This window comes from Staurois parvus, unplaced genomic scaffold, assembly GCF_062004578.1.
Source record: "Staurois parvus isolate SC_StPar_1 unplaced genomic scaffold, SC_StPar_1.0 ptg000154l, whole genome shotgun sequence".
Taxonomy (NCBI): domain Eukaryota; kingdom Metazoa; phylum Chordata; class Amphibia; order Anura; family Ranidae; genus Staurois; species Staurois parvus.
In genome coordinates, this window is record NW_028317950.1 from 23,046,737 (window position 1) to 23,069,169 (window position 22,433).

Here is a 22,433-nt window from a genome sequence, read left to right on the forward strand (position 1 = left end):
GACCATACCTTCCCCCCCTGGCATGTCCTCAGACCCTGACCATACCTTCCCCCCCTGGCATGTCTGCAGTCCCTGACCATACCTTTCCCCCTGGCATGTCCACAGACCATGATCATACCCCTCCCCCCTGGCATGTCCACAGACCCTGTCCAAATTGTCAGTTAATGTCAGATTGACTGCCGCACTATCACAGTCCTACTATAAGTCACTGATCACTGCCATTAGTAGTTAAAAAAACAAAACAAAAATTCCAGCATATACACCCTCGTTTGTATGCACTATAACATTCATGCACCAATCAATATACACTTATTGGGACTTTTTTTTTACCAAAGACATACACAGAATACATTTAGGCCTAAATTTATTAAGAAATTTGATTTCTTTTTAATTTTTTACTGGATATATTTTATAGCAGAAAGTAAAAAATATTGTAATTTCTTGTTTATATATTAAAAAATAAAAACCCAGGTGATCAAATACTACCAAAAGAAAGCTATATTTGTGTGAAAAAAATTTAGTTTGGGTACAGCATTGCATGACCGCACAATTACCAGTTAAAAGTAGAGCAGCATAGTATAGTAAAAAAATGGCCTAGTCATGAAGGGGTAAAATCTTTCAGATATTAAGTGGTTAAAAAGTAGTTTTACTTACCTTAACCCTTGCAGGATTGCTCCTGTCTGTGCAACTGTTTCCCTGAAGCCACTTCTGTTCGACGCCAAGTGCCAACATAATGGGTTATCAAAAAAAAAGAAGTCCTGTTTACTGCAATAATGTCTGCACTTCCAGACGAGCAGCATGTCCAGCTCTACTGTGAACAAAGTACTCTATAATAAAAAAACATTTCATTGCTCAATGCAGACTGGCACTTCTGTCTCCAACATTGCCATCTAGCGGTTCCAGCTGGTTAATAGGAAACAAGCAGCTGGAAACATTTTATTAAAAAGGACAAATTTCAATGTATAATTCAGTTAATAGTCATATCTGCTGCAGCAGGGAGAGTGGGTTTTATGCTCATATAATGTGCATACGTTCATGGCGAGCTCCCAACACAGTGACTGAGCTGTCACAGACAGCTTCCAGTCTGTATTTGTGTTCAGGGGCTGGTGGAATGGGTTTCTGATTATATGACTGCCATGGCAGCCAATCACAATGATCATGTGATAAAGAAGTCTGCCCCTCCTTCTGGCTTTGAGACCTAGTTAAAGGGCCACTGTGAGGGGTGGGACTGGGTTAAAGTATGACTAAAGGAATTTTTTTTTAAGATGTGAATAAAGTGTTAGTGTTACAAATGCTGTCAGTTTTTTTTATTACAGTCTGTGTCCCCATTACAGAGATTCACTCTCTCCAACTGTCCTGATCACTAGTGTCACTGGGAATGTAAGTGACTGTAAACCCAAAATTTTGAGTATTCACCAGAAAAGGAATAAATTGGAAATCTTTCATTGGGGACACTTGTTTCTGTGACAATTGCCTAAGGGGGAAAGGCTTCACAATAGAATGATTGATTCTAATTTTCTATAGAGTTTACAGGACAGAAAGTGAACGGAAATCTCCCTAATGAAACCAGATGGCAAAAAAATTGCAGTTTTACCTTTTAGCTTTAGATATACTTTATTGTGCAGTTAGACTGCTTTCACACTGCTGCACTGTTACCACGTTTTCCAGGACAACAAAAGCATATGAAAACTATTCCCCATTAAATCCTATATAACTGTTCACATTGCAGGTGTTCTGCGCTTTTAAAAGTCCTGCATACTTGACAGACTTGCAATAGAAGGTGCCTTTTTGGTGTAGTTTATCAAAAGCACACCAAAAATGCACCTTTCATGGTAAGTCAATGGGAACGCATCAAAGCCTCTGAAGACTGTTGGCAGCTACACAGGCCTGGCTGCAGAAGATAAAACATAACAAAACAAAGGCCGAACATTCATGGAAAAAAAAGATTTAAAATTCCTGAACTTTACCATACAATGTGACACACTGCAAAAAAACAACTCTGCAGGTACTAAACAAAAAGGTGCCTGAGCCATTATCAACTGTTCCTTTTTTTTTTTTTTTTTGCTAGTGGAGGTTACACAATGTAAAAACATGAACATCTGTTAGCTTGTCATCAAAAAATGGCTCAGACCTCCAGATTCAAGACTGCAGAGATCCAATGAGTAGCAAATATGCTTTAACATGAACCAGACCTGGCCTAAAAGTGCAGTACCTTCTGCAGCCTGCAAGTACCCATAAAGTCAATTATTCCTCCTGACGATGAGCCCTATCAGCAGTCCATACCCTGTAGCATGTCCACAGACCCCCGACCATACCCTCCCCGCCGGCATGTCCGCAGACCCCCGACCATACCCTCCCCGCCGGCATGTCCGCAGACCCCCGACCATACCCTCCCCGCCGGCATGTCCGCAGACCCCCGACCATACCCTCCCCGCCGGCATGTCCACAGACCCCCGACCATACCCTCCCCGCCGGCATGTCCGCAGACCCCCGACCATACCCTCCCCGCCGGCATGTCCGCAGACCCCCGACCATACCCTCCCCCACCGCCATGTCCGCAGACCCCCGACCATACCCTCCCCCACCGGCATGTCCGCAGACCCCGACCATAACCTCCCCCCCCGGCATGTCCGCAGACCCCGACCATAACCTCCTTCCTGGCATGTCCGCAGTCCCCGACCATACTCTCTCTCCTGGCATGTCCGCAGTCCCCGACCATAACCTCCTTCCTGGCATGTCCGCAGTCCCCGACCATACCCTCCCTCCTGGCATGTCCACAGTCCCCGACCATACCCTCCCTCTTGGCATGTCTGCAGTCCCTGAACATACCCTCCCTGGCATATCCGCAGTCCCAGACCATACCTCCCGTAGAATGTCCACCGTCCCTGACCATACGATCCTCCACCAACCCCCAAAGCATATGCCATAGCATGTCTGCAGTCTGTGACCATCTACTGTAACATGTTCAGAACAGCAGCCTACATATTCTTCTGATGGACAGGCTTCCCTTAAGCAGTCAATTTCTAGTCTGTGACAACTAGTAGTAATCATGTTTCCCTGGCCAAACACTTTCTCAACTAGAAAGAATGAAGTGATAAAGGGGGGGGGGGGGGGGGAGTATATTATTAGTAACACTCACATCACTGAAGGCCTTAGGAATGAAGAGTGCGTGAAAAGAAAAAATATATATCACATGGTAGTTCACCGTGGTCAACATACCCAGACAAAGTGTGCCTGACCGGAATGTGTTTATTGTAAAACGCAACCCTTTCCTTTAGCAATTTTCACAGAAAATGCTGACAAAGACAAACTATTCAGCATGTAATCAATTTAAAGTGGCATTGACCCCTTCCCACTGCCACCTCTGGGCCCTTTAAGAGCTTCTAAATGCGGGAGACGGGCATGCAGGTCACGTGACCACTGATTAGCTGTCACGATAAGAAAGCTCACGATCGCAAGTATGACGTGCGCTCCCGACACAGAAAAACGTTTACATCACACTGCATATATGTGGCCTCTTGGCATTAAAGCCCACCTGCCGAGAGGCTACATATGTGCGTACCATTGGAGGGGAGAGGTAAAACTAAGCTTACCAGTAGGTACCTTGGAAAAGACCCAAACTTGCACAGCCTAGTAGATATTCATATCAGCTCCAGCTGATGACATCACTTGCACAAGTGCAGTACGCTATGCATTAATGGCAGGCTCAGGGAGCTGTGATTGCAGAGAGCTCTGTCCTGCTATGGTGACATCAATACGACCCAGTCAAACAGTATGGTAGGAAGGAAAACTAGGTAAAGATGGAAGTGTCGGGAGAGGTGACGGTTCAGCACTGAAGGGCTCCTTTTGAAAGGCAAGTCTGTCATAATCTGCTAGTTTGAAGTGCCTACTAGCATATTGTGGCATAAATCTTCAAAGGGAGCATTTACCAAAAAAAAAAAAAAAAAAAAGTTTTGTAAAAGTTTAATACTGTTCAGAGTGTATATAAAATCAAACCTTTTTTAATTTTAGATAGTGCAGTAAGATGTTTGAACCCCTTTCAGGTGTTGGCTGCCCCTCTCAAAACAGTACTGACCACTAATGTCACCAGGAATGACAGGGAAAGTAAATCCAAACCTTTAGGTTGCAACCAGAACAGGAAAAGAGGGAACTCTTCAAATGGGGACCCTCGTTTCTTCATTTTGCAGATATTTCCTCTTCCTTCCTGATGTATTTACAGGACAGATAGTGAAGGGAAATCTCCCCAATGCAACATATGGCAACAACTGTGGTGGGCATTTTAAGAATTCCATACTCCATCCAGGGGAGAAAAAAAAAAAAAAGTTTTGGCTTTAGATATATTTTAACACTATAACACAATCACAGCCTGCGCCTGAAAGACCATTCAGGTTTTCATGTCACTTCTCTATGCTTACGTCAGTGGCCAGAGGGAATGGGTAAAAGCAGAGATCAGGGTTTAGCTGCAGGCGTTTGAAAACAAATCTAAATTTGCTTAATTTTTGGTTTAATACCGATGTCACAAGATAGTGTGTATTCAAAAGAGCTACTATGTGTACATAGCAGGGGAAAGAGAAGGTTTGCTTTATTGTACATGCACATAAGTCATTCCCAAACACTGAAAAACAAATGCAACAAAACTGACAGTAGTGTCTTCAGCATTCTTGAATATATTTTTTGGCCATTAGGACATTTTGATCAGGGCCGCCTGCCTGTTTTTTAGACAGACCCGATCGGAATCTTCATTCTCCTCTATGGAGTAGCGGGTGAAAACGGACATGTCCATTTACACTCGCCGAAATCCAATCCACCAAAAAAAGGGACAGATGGGGATCAAATTCCCCTTCCGTCCATCGGATCGGGTCGTATAAAAACGGACAGGCAGTCTGTTCTCATCCCATTGAGGAGAGCGAGTAACTCTGTGTCCGCTCTGCAGCAGCGGATCGGACACAAAGTTGTCATCCGCTTGCTCTGCGGGGATGAGAGGAGAGATCCCCCGCTGAGCAAGCAGATCCGCTAAATGGGTCCACCCCAGGGTGAATAAAAATCAATGATTTAAAAAAAAAAAAAAATAATCAGATTTTTTTTATTTCAATCGGATTTTTTTTAAATAAAATGCTTTTTGAGGAAAATATATTACCACCCAAAGGTTATTCCATCATGAAATAAAGATTAGTTTTTTAATTATGTAGAATAAGGCTGTATATGTTTAATTTTTTTGGTAAATAAATTCCATGAATCCATTCACAATGTCATGCTCTTCCAGAGGTTTTTGTAAGATTATTGGGCAGTTTCTCTGCCTACAAGATATTATCACAGATGATTGGTTTACTTTTGCAGTTCTCAAAACTGAATTTGACTCAGCGGAGATCACATGCCTCTTCTTCACAGCAAAAATGTTATAACATGAACAGAGTTAAGAAAAAGACCTTCATCCTAACTTCTACAAACCTAAGAATACAGAATCAACCCCTTCACTGCTAAGTTTCAAGAAGTTCAGTGAATAGAATAGAAACAATATTTTTCTGATTGTTTGGAGTGGAATAGATCTGCACAAGAAGAAAGTGAAACTAAGTGTGAGGAGGAAGGGGCTGACAGTCTAAGTTTCTTAAAATATATATATTTTGTTTAGCCAAATTAGTTAACAAACATGGATGTTTGCTTAACCTCCTCGGCGGTATGATTATTTCCGATTTTTGGTGCTGAAAGCGGTACCATTTTTTTGCATGGAAATATGTTGTTTTTTATTGTACGCTGTAATTTTTAGGAATAACTCACTGAAATCTGTCCGAACAAGAGTCTAGTAAACATTCCGGATATGATAAAACTTGAAACACGAAATCATAAATTATAATTTAATTAATAATCATAAAAAATAATAATATAATAATAATAAATTTAATTCAATAATATAATCAAACCAAAAACACTGAAATTTGAAATACAGAGGCAAATTCGCACATCACTGAGCAAAGTCGCAAAATCGTTTTCAGTGTCTGATGACGAATTTCCCCACAAATCATTATCACTCAATTCTGCAAGTGGTTCTGATTTACTATCGCTGTTCTCTAGCTGGTCTAAAACCGCTTTTGACATAAAGGGATGCTTTTTGGACGCCATGGACTTTTCTAAGTTTCCAGGCAGAAAGAACAGTCAAAATGCAGGCAGGGCACAGGACAAAGCAGTAGGGACAAAATATATGTGAAATGCATTAAAACAGCAATGTTTTATTATATAATAATCATTTTAAAAAAAATTACATTTTTTAAAAATTTCAAATTGGCCGCCGGAACACGGAAGCCGGATGCTGGCATCGGCCGGAGGAGATGGCCGGGGACGCTGCAGGGGACACATCACGGGAGCGAAGGACAAGGTAAGCGCTGCAGGGACTCCCTGAGCAACGCCGCATGGTAAGCCCGAGTGTAGCTCGGGGTTACCGCTTCTGGTACTGAAATTTTACCCCGAGCTACACTCGGGAATACCGCCAGGGAGGTTAAGCAAATAACATATGCTGGAATGTTTTTGTTTCAGATGAATAAATCTATTTAAATTGTTATTATTAAGGTAATGATTATTTTTCTCCTTCCTAAGTACAACAGAAAAGTTGTCCAAATATGAATGATTAACCTATTAAACTGGGGATAAAGAAACTAATATGAAAAGTTGTTATTCTAAAAATCTTCATCTACTTGCATATTAACGTTATACCAGCAAGAATTAGTCTTTATGTAGAAAACTAGGATTTAAATCAAGCCTTACTGACTAGTGATTTAAATCAGTTTGATTTAAATCAAATCCACCCTTGTCCACCCCATGTGAAAGAACCCTTAAATGCTATTCATTGTGTTTAGGGTGTATTTTATTATGAGCTCAATGTCCTGGAAATGCACTTTCGGTGGAATTTATCAAAACTGGAGCAGCTGTACATGGTAACCAACTTTATCTTCAGCTTGTTCAGCCAAAGCTGATCTCCAGGTTTTATTGAACATAAATAGTTTGTTTGGACCAAGCTGGTACAAAAGAAGTATTTACTTTGAAAGCAGATGTAATGGCTGTGAGCGCCATCTAATATGTATATAGCCTAGGCTACACAACATATACAGCGCTGTGTTCCCGCATCAGGATGGGAACATCCAGTCTCAATCCCAGAAAAAAATCAGAATGAGCATTGCTCAGCCAATCAGAGGAAGCTTTGTATTCATACAATACAAAGCTCCCTGTGAACGGCTGTGCTTTACTCTGTTGGATAATTTTGTACTTGTTATTTGAATAATTTCTTCAAGACTTGTTTGCCCTCCTCCAGTGATGACAAGTTCATATTCCCCACTGTCCTGAACATTGAATTTACATCATCCCGGCATTCCGATCCATTCTTACTAGCGGTGCACTGAAATGAAAATTCTGGTACTGAAACTGAAAATTCAGGATGCACCTGGCCAAAAAAAACAAAACTGAAATGGACAGTTTTTTAAAAATGTATATATTTTTCAAACGCAATTTTTTTTGGAGAAAAATAGACTTAAATGAACAAAAAAAACACAGAAAAACAGTATATACCCAAAATTTTTTGTAAAATATGAAAGGTGATATTACGCCGAGTAGATATATATGCAACATGTCATGCTTTAAAATTGCACATACTCGTGGAATGGCATTAAACTACGATACTTAGAAATCCCCATGGGTGATGCTTTAAAAAATTTTACAGGTTACCAGTTTAAAGATATAGAGAAGGTCTAGTGCTAGAATTATTGTTCTCACTCTGACATTCACAGCTATACCTCATGTGTGGTTTGAACACCGTTTACATAAGTGGGCATGGCCTACGTATGCGTTCACCACTCACCATCACCCATGGGGGGACAGGGGCACTTAAAAAAAAAAATTTCTCTTATTACTTTATTTTTATTTTTTTTACACGCTGTCCTTTTAAATTTTTTATCGATCACTTTTATTCCTATCACAAGGAATGCAAACATCCCTTGTGATAGAAATAAGCAATAACAGGTCCTCTTTATGGAGAGGTCTGGGGTCCATAAGACCCCACAACTCTCCTCTATAATGTAACGCGTTATCAAAAATAAACAAAAAGCATTGATCTAGTGCTTTACAAAAAAAAAAAAAAAAATGTTTACATGGCACCAGAACCAGAAGTGACATGATGACGTCACTCTGGTCCTCCAAGGGCATAGAGATGAGTAGAGGACATCCATCCTTCATCGATCTCTACGTCCAGCTGCCAGGATCGTTGGATGGGTTCTCAGGTAAGCCTGACTGAGAACCACCAACAGGTGGCGGCGGTATTTTCAGCACATGTATCGGTTCCTATAGGCTGCCGAAATTTCAGTGCATCCCTAATTCTTACAGATGCTGGCATGATTGAACGGTGTACACAGAACTGCTGCAGGCAGTGTTTACAAAAACTGCAAAGAGACAAGGAAATTAGATTTTTTTTTGGGGGGGGGGGGGGGAAGAAACTATGCTATGGAAAAAATTCTACCACCTTGCAATTATTTTTTAATACATTGATTCCACCTACAGTTATGTTTAGGTATTGTGTATATATCTAGGCCAATATTTCATATTGTCACTCTGCAATCCCAAATCTGCTTTTCTAATTTTTCATGTATGTGCTCCTTCTGTGTAGTAGCATCCTCAGAGAATTTAAGATTGATGCCAGATAACATCAATACCCATGCAGAATACGGCTCCGGCTATACTAAGATAGATGCAGACTATCAATATGGCCACATTTCCAAAAATCCATAGTGCTAGCATCCTTCCTGTATGGTCATCCATGCCTACCTGCAATTTATAAAGTCTTAGTATCTTTTCAAAGTGTAACTAAACACTCTAATCCAGGGGTGAGCAACCTGTTGATTGTGATCTACCAGTAGATCGTGGCCAGGTGACGGGTGCACCACATCTGCAAGATATAACATAAGTCTATGGCAAAGCACAGCTAATACAGGAAAGTCACAGGTGCAGTCGCGGTGAAGGCAAACTGAAGTAAGTCAGTGTGAAAGCAGCTTTATAGGGGCTCATTTGCAGTTTGGGGGACGGTAAATGCCCAAGTTAAGATGTGTTTTTACCACTCCTGCCCCAACTGCACCCCCTTTCACTGCAGTGGACAGGTGTGTACACGTCGCAGCCACAACAAGAGTTATACACCCTGTGCTGGTAGCACCTGGCAAGCATGACCCATTCAAGTGAATGATACCGCTCTGACAGCTCCCTGCAACCTTGTGCAGTACAGAAAACAAGGGGTTAAAGCAGGCAGCGTTCTGTTGCTTTCGCACCACCTGCTTGGAACCCGCAGAATCATGCAGTTGTGGGGTGCTTGCAGAGTGGCCTCATTTACTTGAATGAGTCACTATTAGCAAGAGGTAGCACCCCCTAAAAGCAACAGTGGGTTTAATTCCTGCTGCAGCACCTGCACACTTTTGGCTTTTGCCTCAGCAGCTACAGGAGGGAAGGATTGGGGGCAGTAAAACCCCAGTTCAACCACAAGGTTTTCCCAACCCCCAAATTTACATGTGAAGGAGCCCTAAGGGTGCCACTGCCGAACACAACTAAGGGCTCATTCACAAGTGCAGCAGGCACTGCTGCTCCTCTGAAAAGTGACCAGAGTGTGTTTTACAGGTGGTAAGGAGGTGATATGTTGCCTCTTCACCACCTGACTAAAATCCATGAATGCCATGCAATGCACATGATTGTGACACAGTAGTACGGCAATTAAAGGTTTAAATCAGGCATAAGGAGGCGACACTGCCCAGTGATCTTTGACTTCTCCCATGTTGTTCAGGTAGATTGCCACCTATTTAAGGTTGCCTACCCCTGCTCTAATCCATACAACATACAGCCTTAACCATTATCACTTGATTTAAAAGTTGCAAAAAATAGTCACACTCGCCTTTCTTGCCGCAAAAACACAGCGATTACTGCTAGCAGCTATGATAGCCCCTAGCAGTAAGCGCATGTAAAATCTGGCAGGCTGGTTGTACCCAAGCTGATCAATCAACTTGGGTACATTCAGCCTGTCCATACATTGTTTGAATCTCGGCCGGTCCCTGCTGAACGGTCCGTGTGTCTATGGCTGGCTTAAAGGGTAAGTTCACCTTTTGGAACATGTTGCACCCGTATTTAGGGTGGAACATGTAACATGTTCCAGCAGCTGCAGCCTCTCCTAATCTCCCCCCTCCCTGTGACAGCTTGTAAACAGTCAGCCCATATGAAGGTACAGGCTGAAAGCTGCAGGGTTTGCCTGCAGGAGTCTGGCATTGCACCCCTAAACCACTGATCATGGGTGCAATGCGTTCCAGGCTCCTTAGGGAAAGAAATAAATACATGCACGTTTTTTTTTCATGCAAAAATGTGTACTTATTATTTTTTTCCTAAAAGCTGGACTTATCCATTAACTACAGCTGGCCATACACGTGAAAATATTTAGCATCGATGGACAAATCTGCAGAGCTGGCTATTCGATTCTTACAGTCAGTATCCAGGGCTGTCAGAATACCCAAACAGTGGCCACATCTGATTGGGAGAGCATTTTCACCCCTGCAAAATTGATTTGATTTGTGTAGAAGAATAGCCTAACTATTCCTAAAATTCCTGCATACTCCATGTATTAAAAAAAAAAAAAAAAAAAAAAAAAAAGGGAAGGAAGATGTATATACTTAACCATTTTTAATCTGCTCCAGTCTGGTCACATGATCCCGCAACTCCAGCTTCCCTGTTCCCTCTGTCAGTCAGTGGCGGACAGGGAGCACAGACAATGGCAAGCCAAGGAAGTCAGGTCACGACACCTGAAATTCACAGCCGCTGTCTAGTGCTTCCTTACACAGGGTAGCTGGAGCTGCGAGTCCCCTTGAGAGATTAAAAAATGTAAGTATGCAGAGTTGAGGGCAGGATGCATTTTCAAGAAGATTTAGTGTTGGGCTTTACTGCCATTTTAAGCTGTAAAAGCCAGAATCAGCATGATCGCCCCAAAACTTACACCATTAGAAACAAGTCAGCAATGGCACCTCCCATACTTCTAGTGCAAGCAAATTCTGCAAAGAGTAGAGCAGCGTTTTTCAACCACTGTGCCGCGGCACACTAGTGTGCCGTGAGATATTGTCTGGTGTGCCGTGGGAAAAATTCCAATTTCATCTGTAACATGTGGCTTCGGCTCACAAATAGACCAATCATTAGAATCTAATGATTCAGTGGTCGGCAAGCCGCGGCTCGCGAGCCACATGCGGCTCTTTACCCAGTCTAATGCGGCTCTTCTGTGTGCCGGGCGCCTGCTCCCCTCCCTCCTCTCGGTCGGCCGCTCCCCTGCCTCCTCTCGGTTGGCAGCCCCAAAAGTCCGCGCGGACCTTTTAATCCGGCTTGCGGATGTGGCTGTCAGGATGTGTGTAGGCGGGGCAGCGTGCCGAACGTGAGGGGAGGGGAGCTAGGCTCCTCTCACAGTCCGCCCTGAAGACCCGAACGGCGCGGGAAGACAGCGAGAGGAACGCAAAAGGTAAGTGAATTGACACGGGGGACTTGGCTTACTAGAAGGGGGGGGGGGGAATAGTACTGTGGGGGATGAAATACTATATGAGGGATGAATTACTTTATGAGGGATGAAATACTATATGGGGGGATGAAATACTATATGGGGGATGAATTACTATATCAGGGATGAATTACTATATCAGGGATGAAATACTATATGGGGGGATGAAATACTATATGGGGGGATGAAATACTATATGGGGGGATGAATTACTATATGAGGGATGAAATACTATATGGGGGGATGAAATACTATATGAGGGATGAAATACTATATGGGGGATGAATTACTATATGAGGGATGAATTACTGTATGAGGGATGAAATACTATATGGGGGGATGAAATAATTATAAAATAATTTCTTTGTGTTTGATTACTATTCAAGAGAATTACTTTATATATAGTCAATATAGGCACAGAGGTAATTTTTTTTAACATTTTCTAATGGTGGTGTGCCTCGTGATTTTTTTCATGAAAAAAGTGTGCCTTTGCACAAAAAAGGTTGAAAAACACTGGAGTAGAGGATAAATAGAATCATAAAAATGTAAACGTACAAGCTTACAAATAAAGCTTTTACTGTTTGTTTGCGATAAAAGCAAAGCTTACCCATCTCTTCCCACTGTCCAAACATCCCTACTAGTCATGGAGGCAGCCTAATATATTGATGGGCCAATAGGGATGAAAAGGAGGAAGGAGTGGAAAGGCAAGCTTCCGGTCTGTACATCATAATGGCCAGGCATTTGGTGTAACAGAGGGATGTACAGCAGGCATTTCTGACACCCCTGAGCGCCTGCACTTTATGCAGGACAGCGGCCCCCCCAGTGAGTCACTTTACTGATCAATGCCATGCCACACCATGATTGACCATAACGGTAATTACAAGTTCTTCTTGCAGACCCCCTTATGAGATGAGTGATTGGCGTGCACTGACTGGACGCAGAATTTAACTGCCTTGCACTGTATAATGCAACTTATGATGAACATCTGGCCAAATAGACAACAATGAAAGCCAGGGGCCCCTTCCAGGCACACCAGTCGCCCATCTGATAAATACATCTGTGAGGGGGTGCTTTGTTAATAATCACTTTTATGCTATGCCCTGCTGCTGTGGGGCACAACAAAAACCAATAAACATTACACCAATAATGGAGGCAGCAACTACATATTCTGGGGGGTAAAATGAACAGAACATACGGCTGCTGTGGGAGTAATAAGTGGCACTGCTGCTGCTTCCTAGCTTAATGAGGTTGGCTGCTTTTGGAAAAATCTTTACAGGTCTTTTGTATCATATTTGTAATTGGTGACAATCAATCAATGTAAACATAATAGACTGAAAAATTAGATTGATCGTCCTTCTACACTCAACCAAACTGTCAAGCCATCAAAAGGCTTGTGTCATAATAGATCACATGTGCAGCACCATGGCAACTGCAGATCAAACAGAGGCTAAGATGGCAGCTTCCCTGGCTGTAAAAGAAAGGGAGGCTTTAGGTCCACTGTAATTCTAAATACAATACTAAGGGGTTTGTTTATTTAGAAATTCTCAGTATTGGGGTAAAAAGTCACAAATAATACCCATAATATTTGTAATGTGTGTGAAATGCTCAGTTTCTATCTGTTGCCTTTCACAGGGCGAATGCAACACTCCCTAACATCACATGTAAGAGAAAAAAAAAAAGTCTTAAAGCGGAGTTCCACTTAAAAGCAGAAGCTCCACTTGTTTGCCTTCTCCCTCCTCCACTGCCCTATTTAGCACCTTTTTTGGGGGAAGCGGGTACCTGGTTTTGACAGGTAAACGCTCAGGGGCGGACTGTCAACTCATGGGGCCCCCAGGCAATAGGGGATCATGGGGCCCGAGATTCCAAATGTTCAGTCCGCCCCTGTACCCGCTCCCACTTCTGTCTCAGTTCACCGCGGCGAAGTAAGCCGTACGTTCAGCCCCCTCCTTCCTCCCGCAGTCTCCTGGGAACTTTCACAGGTTCCAGTAGACTACCGGACTAATTTGGAGGGGCAGCGTGACTCGTGCATGCGCAGTGAGCACCCGGCGTTGTCACAGCCTGGTGACCACAGTAGAGATGCCGGCACCGTGGAGAAGGGATGGAGTGGGTGAGAACATTGCTGGACTCTGGGACAGGTAAGTGTTTGTTTATTAAAACTCAGCAGCTAGTTTTTGAAGTTGCTGACTTTTAATAAACACCAAAAAGGCTGAAACTCCGTTTAAAGAACATTCAACCAAAAGAATTTAAGAACAATTGGCCAACAGAGAAAATAGCCTAAAACTACAGGCTAGGAACATTTGATCATTAGAAGAAATATTTTGATAGAGACCTCCATTTCTGTGCTCGCCACTGACAGTGTAATGAATCCGGTAATGCAGACAGTAAGCTGCTATACAGAATTCCTACAATGTTGCAGAGATGGAACCCGTTGTTTACCTTAGGTTTTCTGTAGCTCATCTGTGAAGGGTTTCAGGCTGTTACTTTGTAAAACTATGGAGTACCATCTCTGAAACATTGTATTTTCTTCTGGTTGACTGTTTTTATCCTACAGTATCTGGCCATTTGTTCTATAAACTGGATGTTTTTAAAGTGTTACTAAACCCAAGACCCTGCATCCACTACATCTGGTCTCCCACAATACACACAACATGGAAATGCAATTATTCTAGTAAATATAAATATAAACTGCTAAATACCTTTTCTCATCAGAAGTTAGAGCAGTCTTGGGACTTCTATAAGTGTCCAGCTAACCACTGGTTAAAGTTTGTAGGAGTGTTCATTTTGCTCTAGGAGGATGCAGGACGCCTGACCTCTGTCTGGACAGTGCTGATTGGCCTTGTGCTGATCACATGCACTCTCCCAACAAAAATGGCTCTCTAGCAATACACGCCAAACTGAGCATGTGCATGCCTATGGTTCAGTCTGGAGATAAGTGGTGGTCTCTTGAAAAAGGAGAGGAACAGAGAAGGATCAAAAAGCCTTTCTACACAATGCAGAGGATTAACCCCTTCGTTTCCACAGGGAGTATACCAAGCATGCATTACTGCATATACACGCCGATTTTACTGTTGTGGGTTTAGTAACACTTTAAGCCTGGGTTCACACTGACGCCGTCCGGAATTCGCATTTTCTGCGCGAATTCTGCACCGCATCAGAATCGCACCCCGTTCATGCGGACCGCTGCAGGTGTGTATGTTACATTAACACCACCCCAAAATCTGTACGCAAAACGCGGTGCGATGTGCAGAATCGGATCGCATAGGTGTGAATACCCCCGCGATCTGATTCTAGTACGGACCAAAAAAAGGGTGCAGTACGAGTAGAGCCATACAAAATGCATGGCTTTGATCACACCACACACAAATCGCATGTGATTTGCACAGGAATGTGGTGCGGTTCCTGTGCGAATCAAATGCGATGTACCGCACATGTGAACCCGGGCTAAGGCATTTTTTCTTTTAGGATCAAATTTTGGGAAAAGTTACATTTGCCCTGCAAAAAGCAGCAAATGCAAATGAACATTACACACATCACAAACATTACTATGAGTAAAGCTAGGTCTTATTTATCAAGATGTGGAAAGGCCCCTCTATGAACCTTGAATCGCAGTCCAGTACCTTGATGGTGTACAAGAAAATGAAAAGGAAGAATCTGACTATTGGTCAATGCACGCAGATCTTGTGTCACATACTCGTATAAATGAAACTCCAGATGCAAGACTGAACTATAGAGGCATACTGGCAATCAAGCCATATAGATAATCCACAGGTCCTAACACTGGAACCATAAGGCTCCATATGCACACTGAGCGTTTTAACAACACTGGTAGCGTTAGCTGTGTAAAGTCGCATTAAAAATGTGAGTTATCGCTTTAGCGTTTAACCGTGTTTTTACACACACAAAAAATTTAATTTTTGCTCAAACACCCAAAATGCTGGTTTGCCGTGTTTTATCGTTTGAGCGTTTTTCCAGCTAAAAAAACTCCTCTAGAAACCCACTAGTTCTGGGGGGTTTTCCAGCTATAAAGCGCTGAGTGGACACACAGGATAACATGCTGGGGGGTTTACTGGCTGTAGAAAAACCCGCCAAAACCAAAAACAGCCGCTGTAAAAATGTCCAGTGTGCATGAGGACTTAAGATCAGTAACATTTCTCTGTGCTCGGTACATTTAGAGGATTGGACTGACCTGTGCATTCATGGATAAGAGAATCATCAGATATAAAAGCTGCTAGTGTTTCATAGGTACAAAATTCCCCAATATGAATCATCTCATACATGTAAGATAGAGTCACACATAAACCTGATCCTGGTCACAAGAGAGCGATGGGCAGTAAACAGAGCACAATACAGGGTAAGATTATAATGGGACAAAACAAATCACAGAGGTGACTGAACCCTGTACATACCACCCCACCATACAACATTCTATTCTCCAGGTCATTATCTTCCTGTGTAACTTTTCTCTACATCAGCTGCATACTCCCTTTCCACACATTCCACTTCAACAGATCACAAACCTCATAGGACAGACCAGTAATTCCTATTAACCCTTAATTACATTTTTCATCCTCCAAAATTATCTCACCTCTGCCATTTATACACAAAAGAAATGTTCCTTTCATCTCCAAAGCCAGCCCTAGTAGTCCTATATGTCAGCAGAAGTGACAGCCCATACCCCCTACCTTCCTCCACAAGACATCCTCAGTTACACAATATGACATCCCACCAATTCCCTCATATAAACAATGACACATCCCTCCTCCATGTACCAACTTCTATGTATCTCTAGGACATACTTACCTATACCCCAAAACACTGTCTCACTCCCCTATGTAGCACCATTGCTTATACAACATGACTTCTCTTCACGTCCTCATATCAGCATCGAAGTCATAACAGGACACCTCAACCCTCCCCCATACAATATCCAGTTATGCCTCATGATTCCTCAATCCTCCCCATATGACACCGTCAGTTATATTACATGTCACCCAACCCTCTCCCATACAATACTGACAGTTATATCCTATGGCCCCTCAACCCTCCCCCATACAACTTCCAGTTACGTCTCACGGCCCCTCAACCCTCTCCCATACAACTTCCAGTTACGTCTCCTGGCCCCTCAACCCTCTCCCATACAACTTCCAGTTACGTCTCCTGGCCCCTCAACCCTCTCCCATACAACTTCCAGTTACGTCTCACGGCCCCTCAACCCTCTCCCATACAACTTCCAGTTACGTCTCCTGGCCCCTCAACCCTCTCCCATACAACTTCCAGTTACGTCTCACGGCCCCTCAACCCTCTCCCATACAACTTCCAGTTACGTCTCCTGGCCCCTCAACCCTCTCCCATACAACTTCCAGTTACGTCTCCTGGCCCCTCAACCCTCTCCCATACAACTTCCAGTTACGTCTCCTGGCCCCTCAACCCTCTCCCATACAACTTCCAGTTACGTCTCCTGGCCCCTCAACCCTCTCCCATACAACTTCCAGTTACGTCTCCTGGCCCCTCAACCCTCTCCCATACAACTTCCAGTTACGTCTCACGGCCCCTCAACCCTCTCCCATACAACTTCCGGTTACGTCTCGCGGCCCCTCAACCCTCTCCCATACAACTTCCGGTTACGTCTCATGGCCCCTCAACCCTCTCCCATACAACTTCCAGTTACGTCTCATGGCACCTCGACCCTCCCCCATAGAGCATCCAATTATGTCTCATGACACCTTAATTCTTCCCCATAATACACCCTCAGTTATACCACATGGCACCCAACCCTCCCCCATACCACACCATCAGTTAAATCCCATGGCACCTCAACCTTTCCCCATACAACATCCATTTTGCCTCATGGCACTTTAACCCTTCCTCATACTACACCCTTGGTTACACATCATGGCCCCTCAACGTTCCTCCATTGGACACCCTCAGTTATACCACACGGTACCTCAATCCTCTCCCATGGTACACCCTCAGTTATACCTCATGGAACTTCAACCCTCTCCAATACTACACCCCACAGTTATACAATATGGAACCTCCCCCTTCCCCATAGAACACTCCCAGTTATACCCCAAAATGCCTCTCTCCCCTCCCCCATGACATCCTTATGAAGGCCTCATTTCACCTTTTGCTTCCCATTACGAATACAATATCCTTAGTTATAACCAATGACACATGTCCTATCCCCTCCACCATAGGACACCTCTCTCCTCTCACACTCTGCCATAAGACATCCTATGACACCTCTCCCTTGCCCCATACAACACCCACAGTCATACCATAGGACACCTCTCCCTTCCCCCATACAACACCCACAGACATACCATAGGGCACCTCTCCCTTCCCCCATACAACACCCACAGACATACCATAGGGCACCTCTCCCTTCCCCCATACAACACCCACAGACATACCATAGGGCACCTCTCCCTTCCTCCATACAACACCCACAGTCATACCCATGACATCTCTTCCCTCCCCCACATGACATCCTCGGTTATACCCCATGGCACATTTCCCTTCACCCTAAGCAAAAACATAACCTATGACACCCTTAATTATACCTCATATAAAGCAAAAATGACACCTCAATTATATCTCATACACAAAGTGACACTTCTGCCCTTTCCCCAACTACCCCCCAGTTACACTTCATGCACAAATGTGACAGGCCATGACACCTTCACCTCTCCCCCCTCAGTTCCACCTCATATACAGCACAGCACATGTGACAGGCCATGACACCCCTCCCTTCCCCATGACCCCCTCAACTATCTCTCATACACAGATGTGACTGGCCATGACACCTCAACACCCCCCCCCCCCCCCCCGTCAGTGACAGCTCGTACACAGCACATGACAGGCCATGATTCCCTCCCCCCCATGACACCCTTAATTATACCTCATACACAGATGTGTCAGGCCATGACACCTCCACCACAGTTCTACCTCATATACAGCACATGTGACAGGCCATGACACCCCCCCCTTTTCCCCATGACCCTCTCAATTATATTTCATACACAGATGTGACAAGCCATGACACCTCCACAACCCCCCCCAGTTACAGCTCATATACAGCACATGTGACAGGCCATGAAACCCCCCCACATGACACATTCAATTATACCTTATACACATTTGTGACAGGCCATGACACCTCCACCCCAGTTACACCTCATATACAGGCCATGACACCTCCACCCCAGTTACACCTCATATACAGGCCATGACACCTCCACCCCAGTTACACCTCATATACAGGCCATGACACCTGCACACCTTTCCCCCCCCCCCCCCCCCCAGTTACACCTCATATACAGCACGTGACAGGCCATGACACCCCCCCTTTCCCCATGACCCCCTCAATTATACCTCACACAGATGTGACAGGCCATGACACACACCCCCCCCCTTTCCCCATGACCCCCTCAATTATATTTCATACACAGATGTGACAAGCCATGACTCCTCCACAACCCCCCCCCCCCCCAGTTACAGCTCATATACAGCACGTGACAGGCCATGAAACCCCCCCACATGACACCTTCAATTATACCTTATACACATTTCTGACAGGCCATGACACCTCCACCCCAGTTACACCTCATATACAGGCCATGAAACCTGCACACCTTCCCCCTAAGTTACACCTCATATACAGCACATGTGACAGGCCATGACACCCCCCCCCCCTTTCCCCATGACCCCTTCAATTATACCTCATACACAGATGTGACAGGCAATGACACGCTCTCCCCCCCTTTCCCCATGACACCCTCAATTATACCTCATACACAGATGTGACAGACCATGACACCTCCACAACCCCCCCCTCAGTTACACCTCATATACAGCACATATGATGAGCCATGACCTCCCCCTTCCCCATGATCCCCTCAATTATACCTCATACATAGATGCGACAGGCCATGACACATCCACAACCCCCCCCCCCCCAGTTACAGCACATGACACCTCTCCCCTCCCCCATGATCCACTCAGTTATACCTACACAGAGTAGACATGCCCCCCCCCTCCCCATGACCCCCACAGTTATACCTACACAGAGTAGACATGCCCCCCCCCTCCCCATGACCCCCACAGTTATACCTACACAGAGTAGACATACCACCCCCCCCCCCCCCCCCGAGTGTCTCTCACACGCAGTATACATGTAAACCCCTCCATGACCCCCCTCAGCTATTCCTCATACACAGTAGACATGACACCTTTCCCTCCCACATGACAGCCTTGGTTATATCTCATTTACTGTAGACATGACACCCCCCTTCCCCCATGACACCCTCCATTATAGCTCATATACTATAGACAGGACAGGCCATGACATAGCAACTCTCCCCCCACCTCCATGACACCCTTATTTACACCTCATATTACTGTAGATATGACAACTCTCCCCTCCAGTACCCATCAGTTATACCCCACACACAATAGACATGCCCCCCCCCCCATGACACCCTCAGTTATACCTCACTGTAGACATGACACCTCCCCCATGACACCCTCAGTTATACCTCACTGTAGACATGACACCTCCCCCATGACACCCTCAGTTATACCTCACTGTAGACATGACACCCTCAGTTATACATCATACACTGTAGACATGACACCTCTCCCCTCCCCCATAACACTCTCAGTTATACATCATACACTGTAGAAATGACAAATTTCCCCTCCCCCATGACACTCTCAGTTATACAATATCATACATTGTAGACATGACACCATTCCCCTCCCCATGACACCCTCAGTTATACCCCACACACAGTACCCACCCCCCTCAGGGTGTCTCTGTCGGTCTCACCTGCTCGGCGGTGTCGGGGTCTATGGTTTGTATCCGGGCCGCCGTCTCGTACTCGTCCTCGCTGTTATTCCCGGCCCCGTCCTCCTTATCAGGGGTGTTGCCAGTCCCGGGGATCCCCAGCGCTCCACCTCCGCTCCCCACCGAGCCTCCGCCCGCCTGCCTCCGCCTCTTACTGTGTCCGGGGCCCGAGCAGCACCCCCCGGGGCCCATCCCCGATCCGTTACAACAGCAGCAGCCATCTGGGCCCGAGCCGGCTCCTCCTCCAGGTCCTCCGGTACCGGGGGGCGGCGAAGCTTGAGCCCAGCGCGGGGGCGGCGAGGACCGGGGCCGTGCCCCGGAGCGGGAGTGAGAGTCCCCTCCGACGGCGCCGCTCCGGTCCCCGTCCTCCTTATCAGAGGGGGGAGGCGGCTTCTTCTTCGGGAGGATCGTCATCGGTCACCTTCACCGGACACCACCGAGCCTGCGTCACACCACCACCGGACCGGGGCAGCGCCGTCACTACGCAGGACGTCCTCCTCCTACCCAACGTGATGGGGTGTCTTCCTGCGCACGGATTGGTGGGAGGACCAGCGGGGCGGAGACAGATGGGGCGCGCGCCCTGTTAGCGTCATCGCGCCCGTGCTTGCGTTCCACACCTCGCTGACAGCTGCGCGATTACCGTGGCAACCTGGAGATTTCAACAGGCAGTGCAAGCCATTGTACAGTGAGTGTAGTATATAGCGCAGACTCTATTATTACATGTATGAAATACCTCACCATGCTCAGGCACCTCACTGGGGCATACATTAAAAGCAATCACAAGGCAAAGATATAGTATAATCTGGGCTGATTATTTTGCCTACTTGCCCTTGCCGCCTGGCCCAATTTTGGCATTTTGTCGCATACATGTTGAAAATGAAATTTTTTGGGCCATAAAATGACCCCCATACAAGATATATTTTATAAGAGAAAACACAAAAGGGCGCACTCTCGGCATGCATTACCATGGTATAAAATGTTTTATTGGAAGATAAGTAACAAGTGCATACTCATAATGGACCATAAAATAGACATGGAGCCAAATCTATCAGTCGCAGACAACGGGGGTCCTGTAGAACAACTACCTGGTGGAATAGCTTACGCGTTTCAGGAGACAGACTCCCTCAGAGCTCAAAGGAAAGGAGTCTGTCTCCCTCAGAGCTCAGAGGAAGGGAGTCTGTCTCAGAGGAAGGGATTCTGTTTCCCTCAGAACACAGAGGAAGGGAGTCTGTCTCCTCAGAGCTCAGAGGAAGGGAGTCTGTTTCCCTCAGAGCTCAGAGGAAGAGAGTCTGTCTCCCTCAGAGCTCAGAGGAAGGGAGTTTGTCTCAGAGCTCAGAGGAAGGGAGTCTGTCTCAGAGGAAGGGATTCTGTTTCCCTTAGAGCTCAGAGGAAGGGAGTATGTCTCAGAGCTCAGAGGAAGGGAGTCTGTTTCCCTCAGAGCTCAGAGGAAGGGAGTCTGTCTCCCTCAGAGCTCAGAGGAAGGAGTCTGTCTCAGAGGAAGGGATTCTGTTTCCCTCAGAGCTCAGAAGAAGTCTGTTTCCCTCAGAGCTCAGAGAAGGGAGTCTGTTTCCCTCAGAGCTCAGAAGAAGGGAGTCTGTTTCCCTCAGAGCTCAGAAGAAGGGAGTCTGTCTCCCTCAGAGCTCAGAGGAAGGGAGTCTGTCTCCCTCAGAGCTCAGAGGAAGAGAGTCTGTCTCCTCAGAGCTCAGAGGAAGGGAGTTTGTCTCAGAGCTCAGAGGAAGGGAGTCTGTCTCAGAGGAAGGGATTCTGTTTCCCTTAGAGCTCAGAGGAGGGAGTATGTCTCAGAGCTCAGAGGAAGGGAGTCTATCTCAGAGCTCAGAGGAAGGGATTCTGTCTCCCCCAGAGCTCAGAGGAAGGGATTCTGTCTCCCCCAGAGCTCAGAGGAAGGGATTCTGTTTCACTCAGAGCTCAGAGGAAGGGATTCTGTTTCACTCAGAGCTCAGAGGAAGGGAGTCTGTCTCCCTCAGAGCTTAGAGGAAGGGATTCTGTTTCCCTCAGAGCTCAGAGGAAGGTAGTCTGTCTCAG

General features: G+C 45.4%; 1 protein-coding gene across 3 annotated transcripts in view; it reads right to left on the minus strand.

Moving 5' to 3' along the window:
- OTUD5 (OTU deubiquitinase 5) overlaps positions 1–20,898 on the minus strand; it is a 77,000-nt gene extending 56,102 nt beyond the window's left edge. Inside the window, exon 1 of one of the 3 annotated variants that reach the window (XM_089675239.1) lies at positions 20,373–20,898. In XM_089675239.1, coding sequence (XP_089531365.1) covers positions 20,373–20,804 — 432 coding nt within the window. In that variant the 5' untranslated portion in view covers positions 20,805–20,898. The remainder of the gene's footprint in view (positions 1–20,372) is intronic. The other 2 variants (XM_089675238.1, XM_089675240.1) reach the window with 2 other exon arrangements.
- Positions 20,899–22,433: the final 1,535 nt, after the last annotated feature.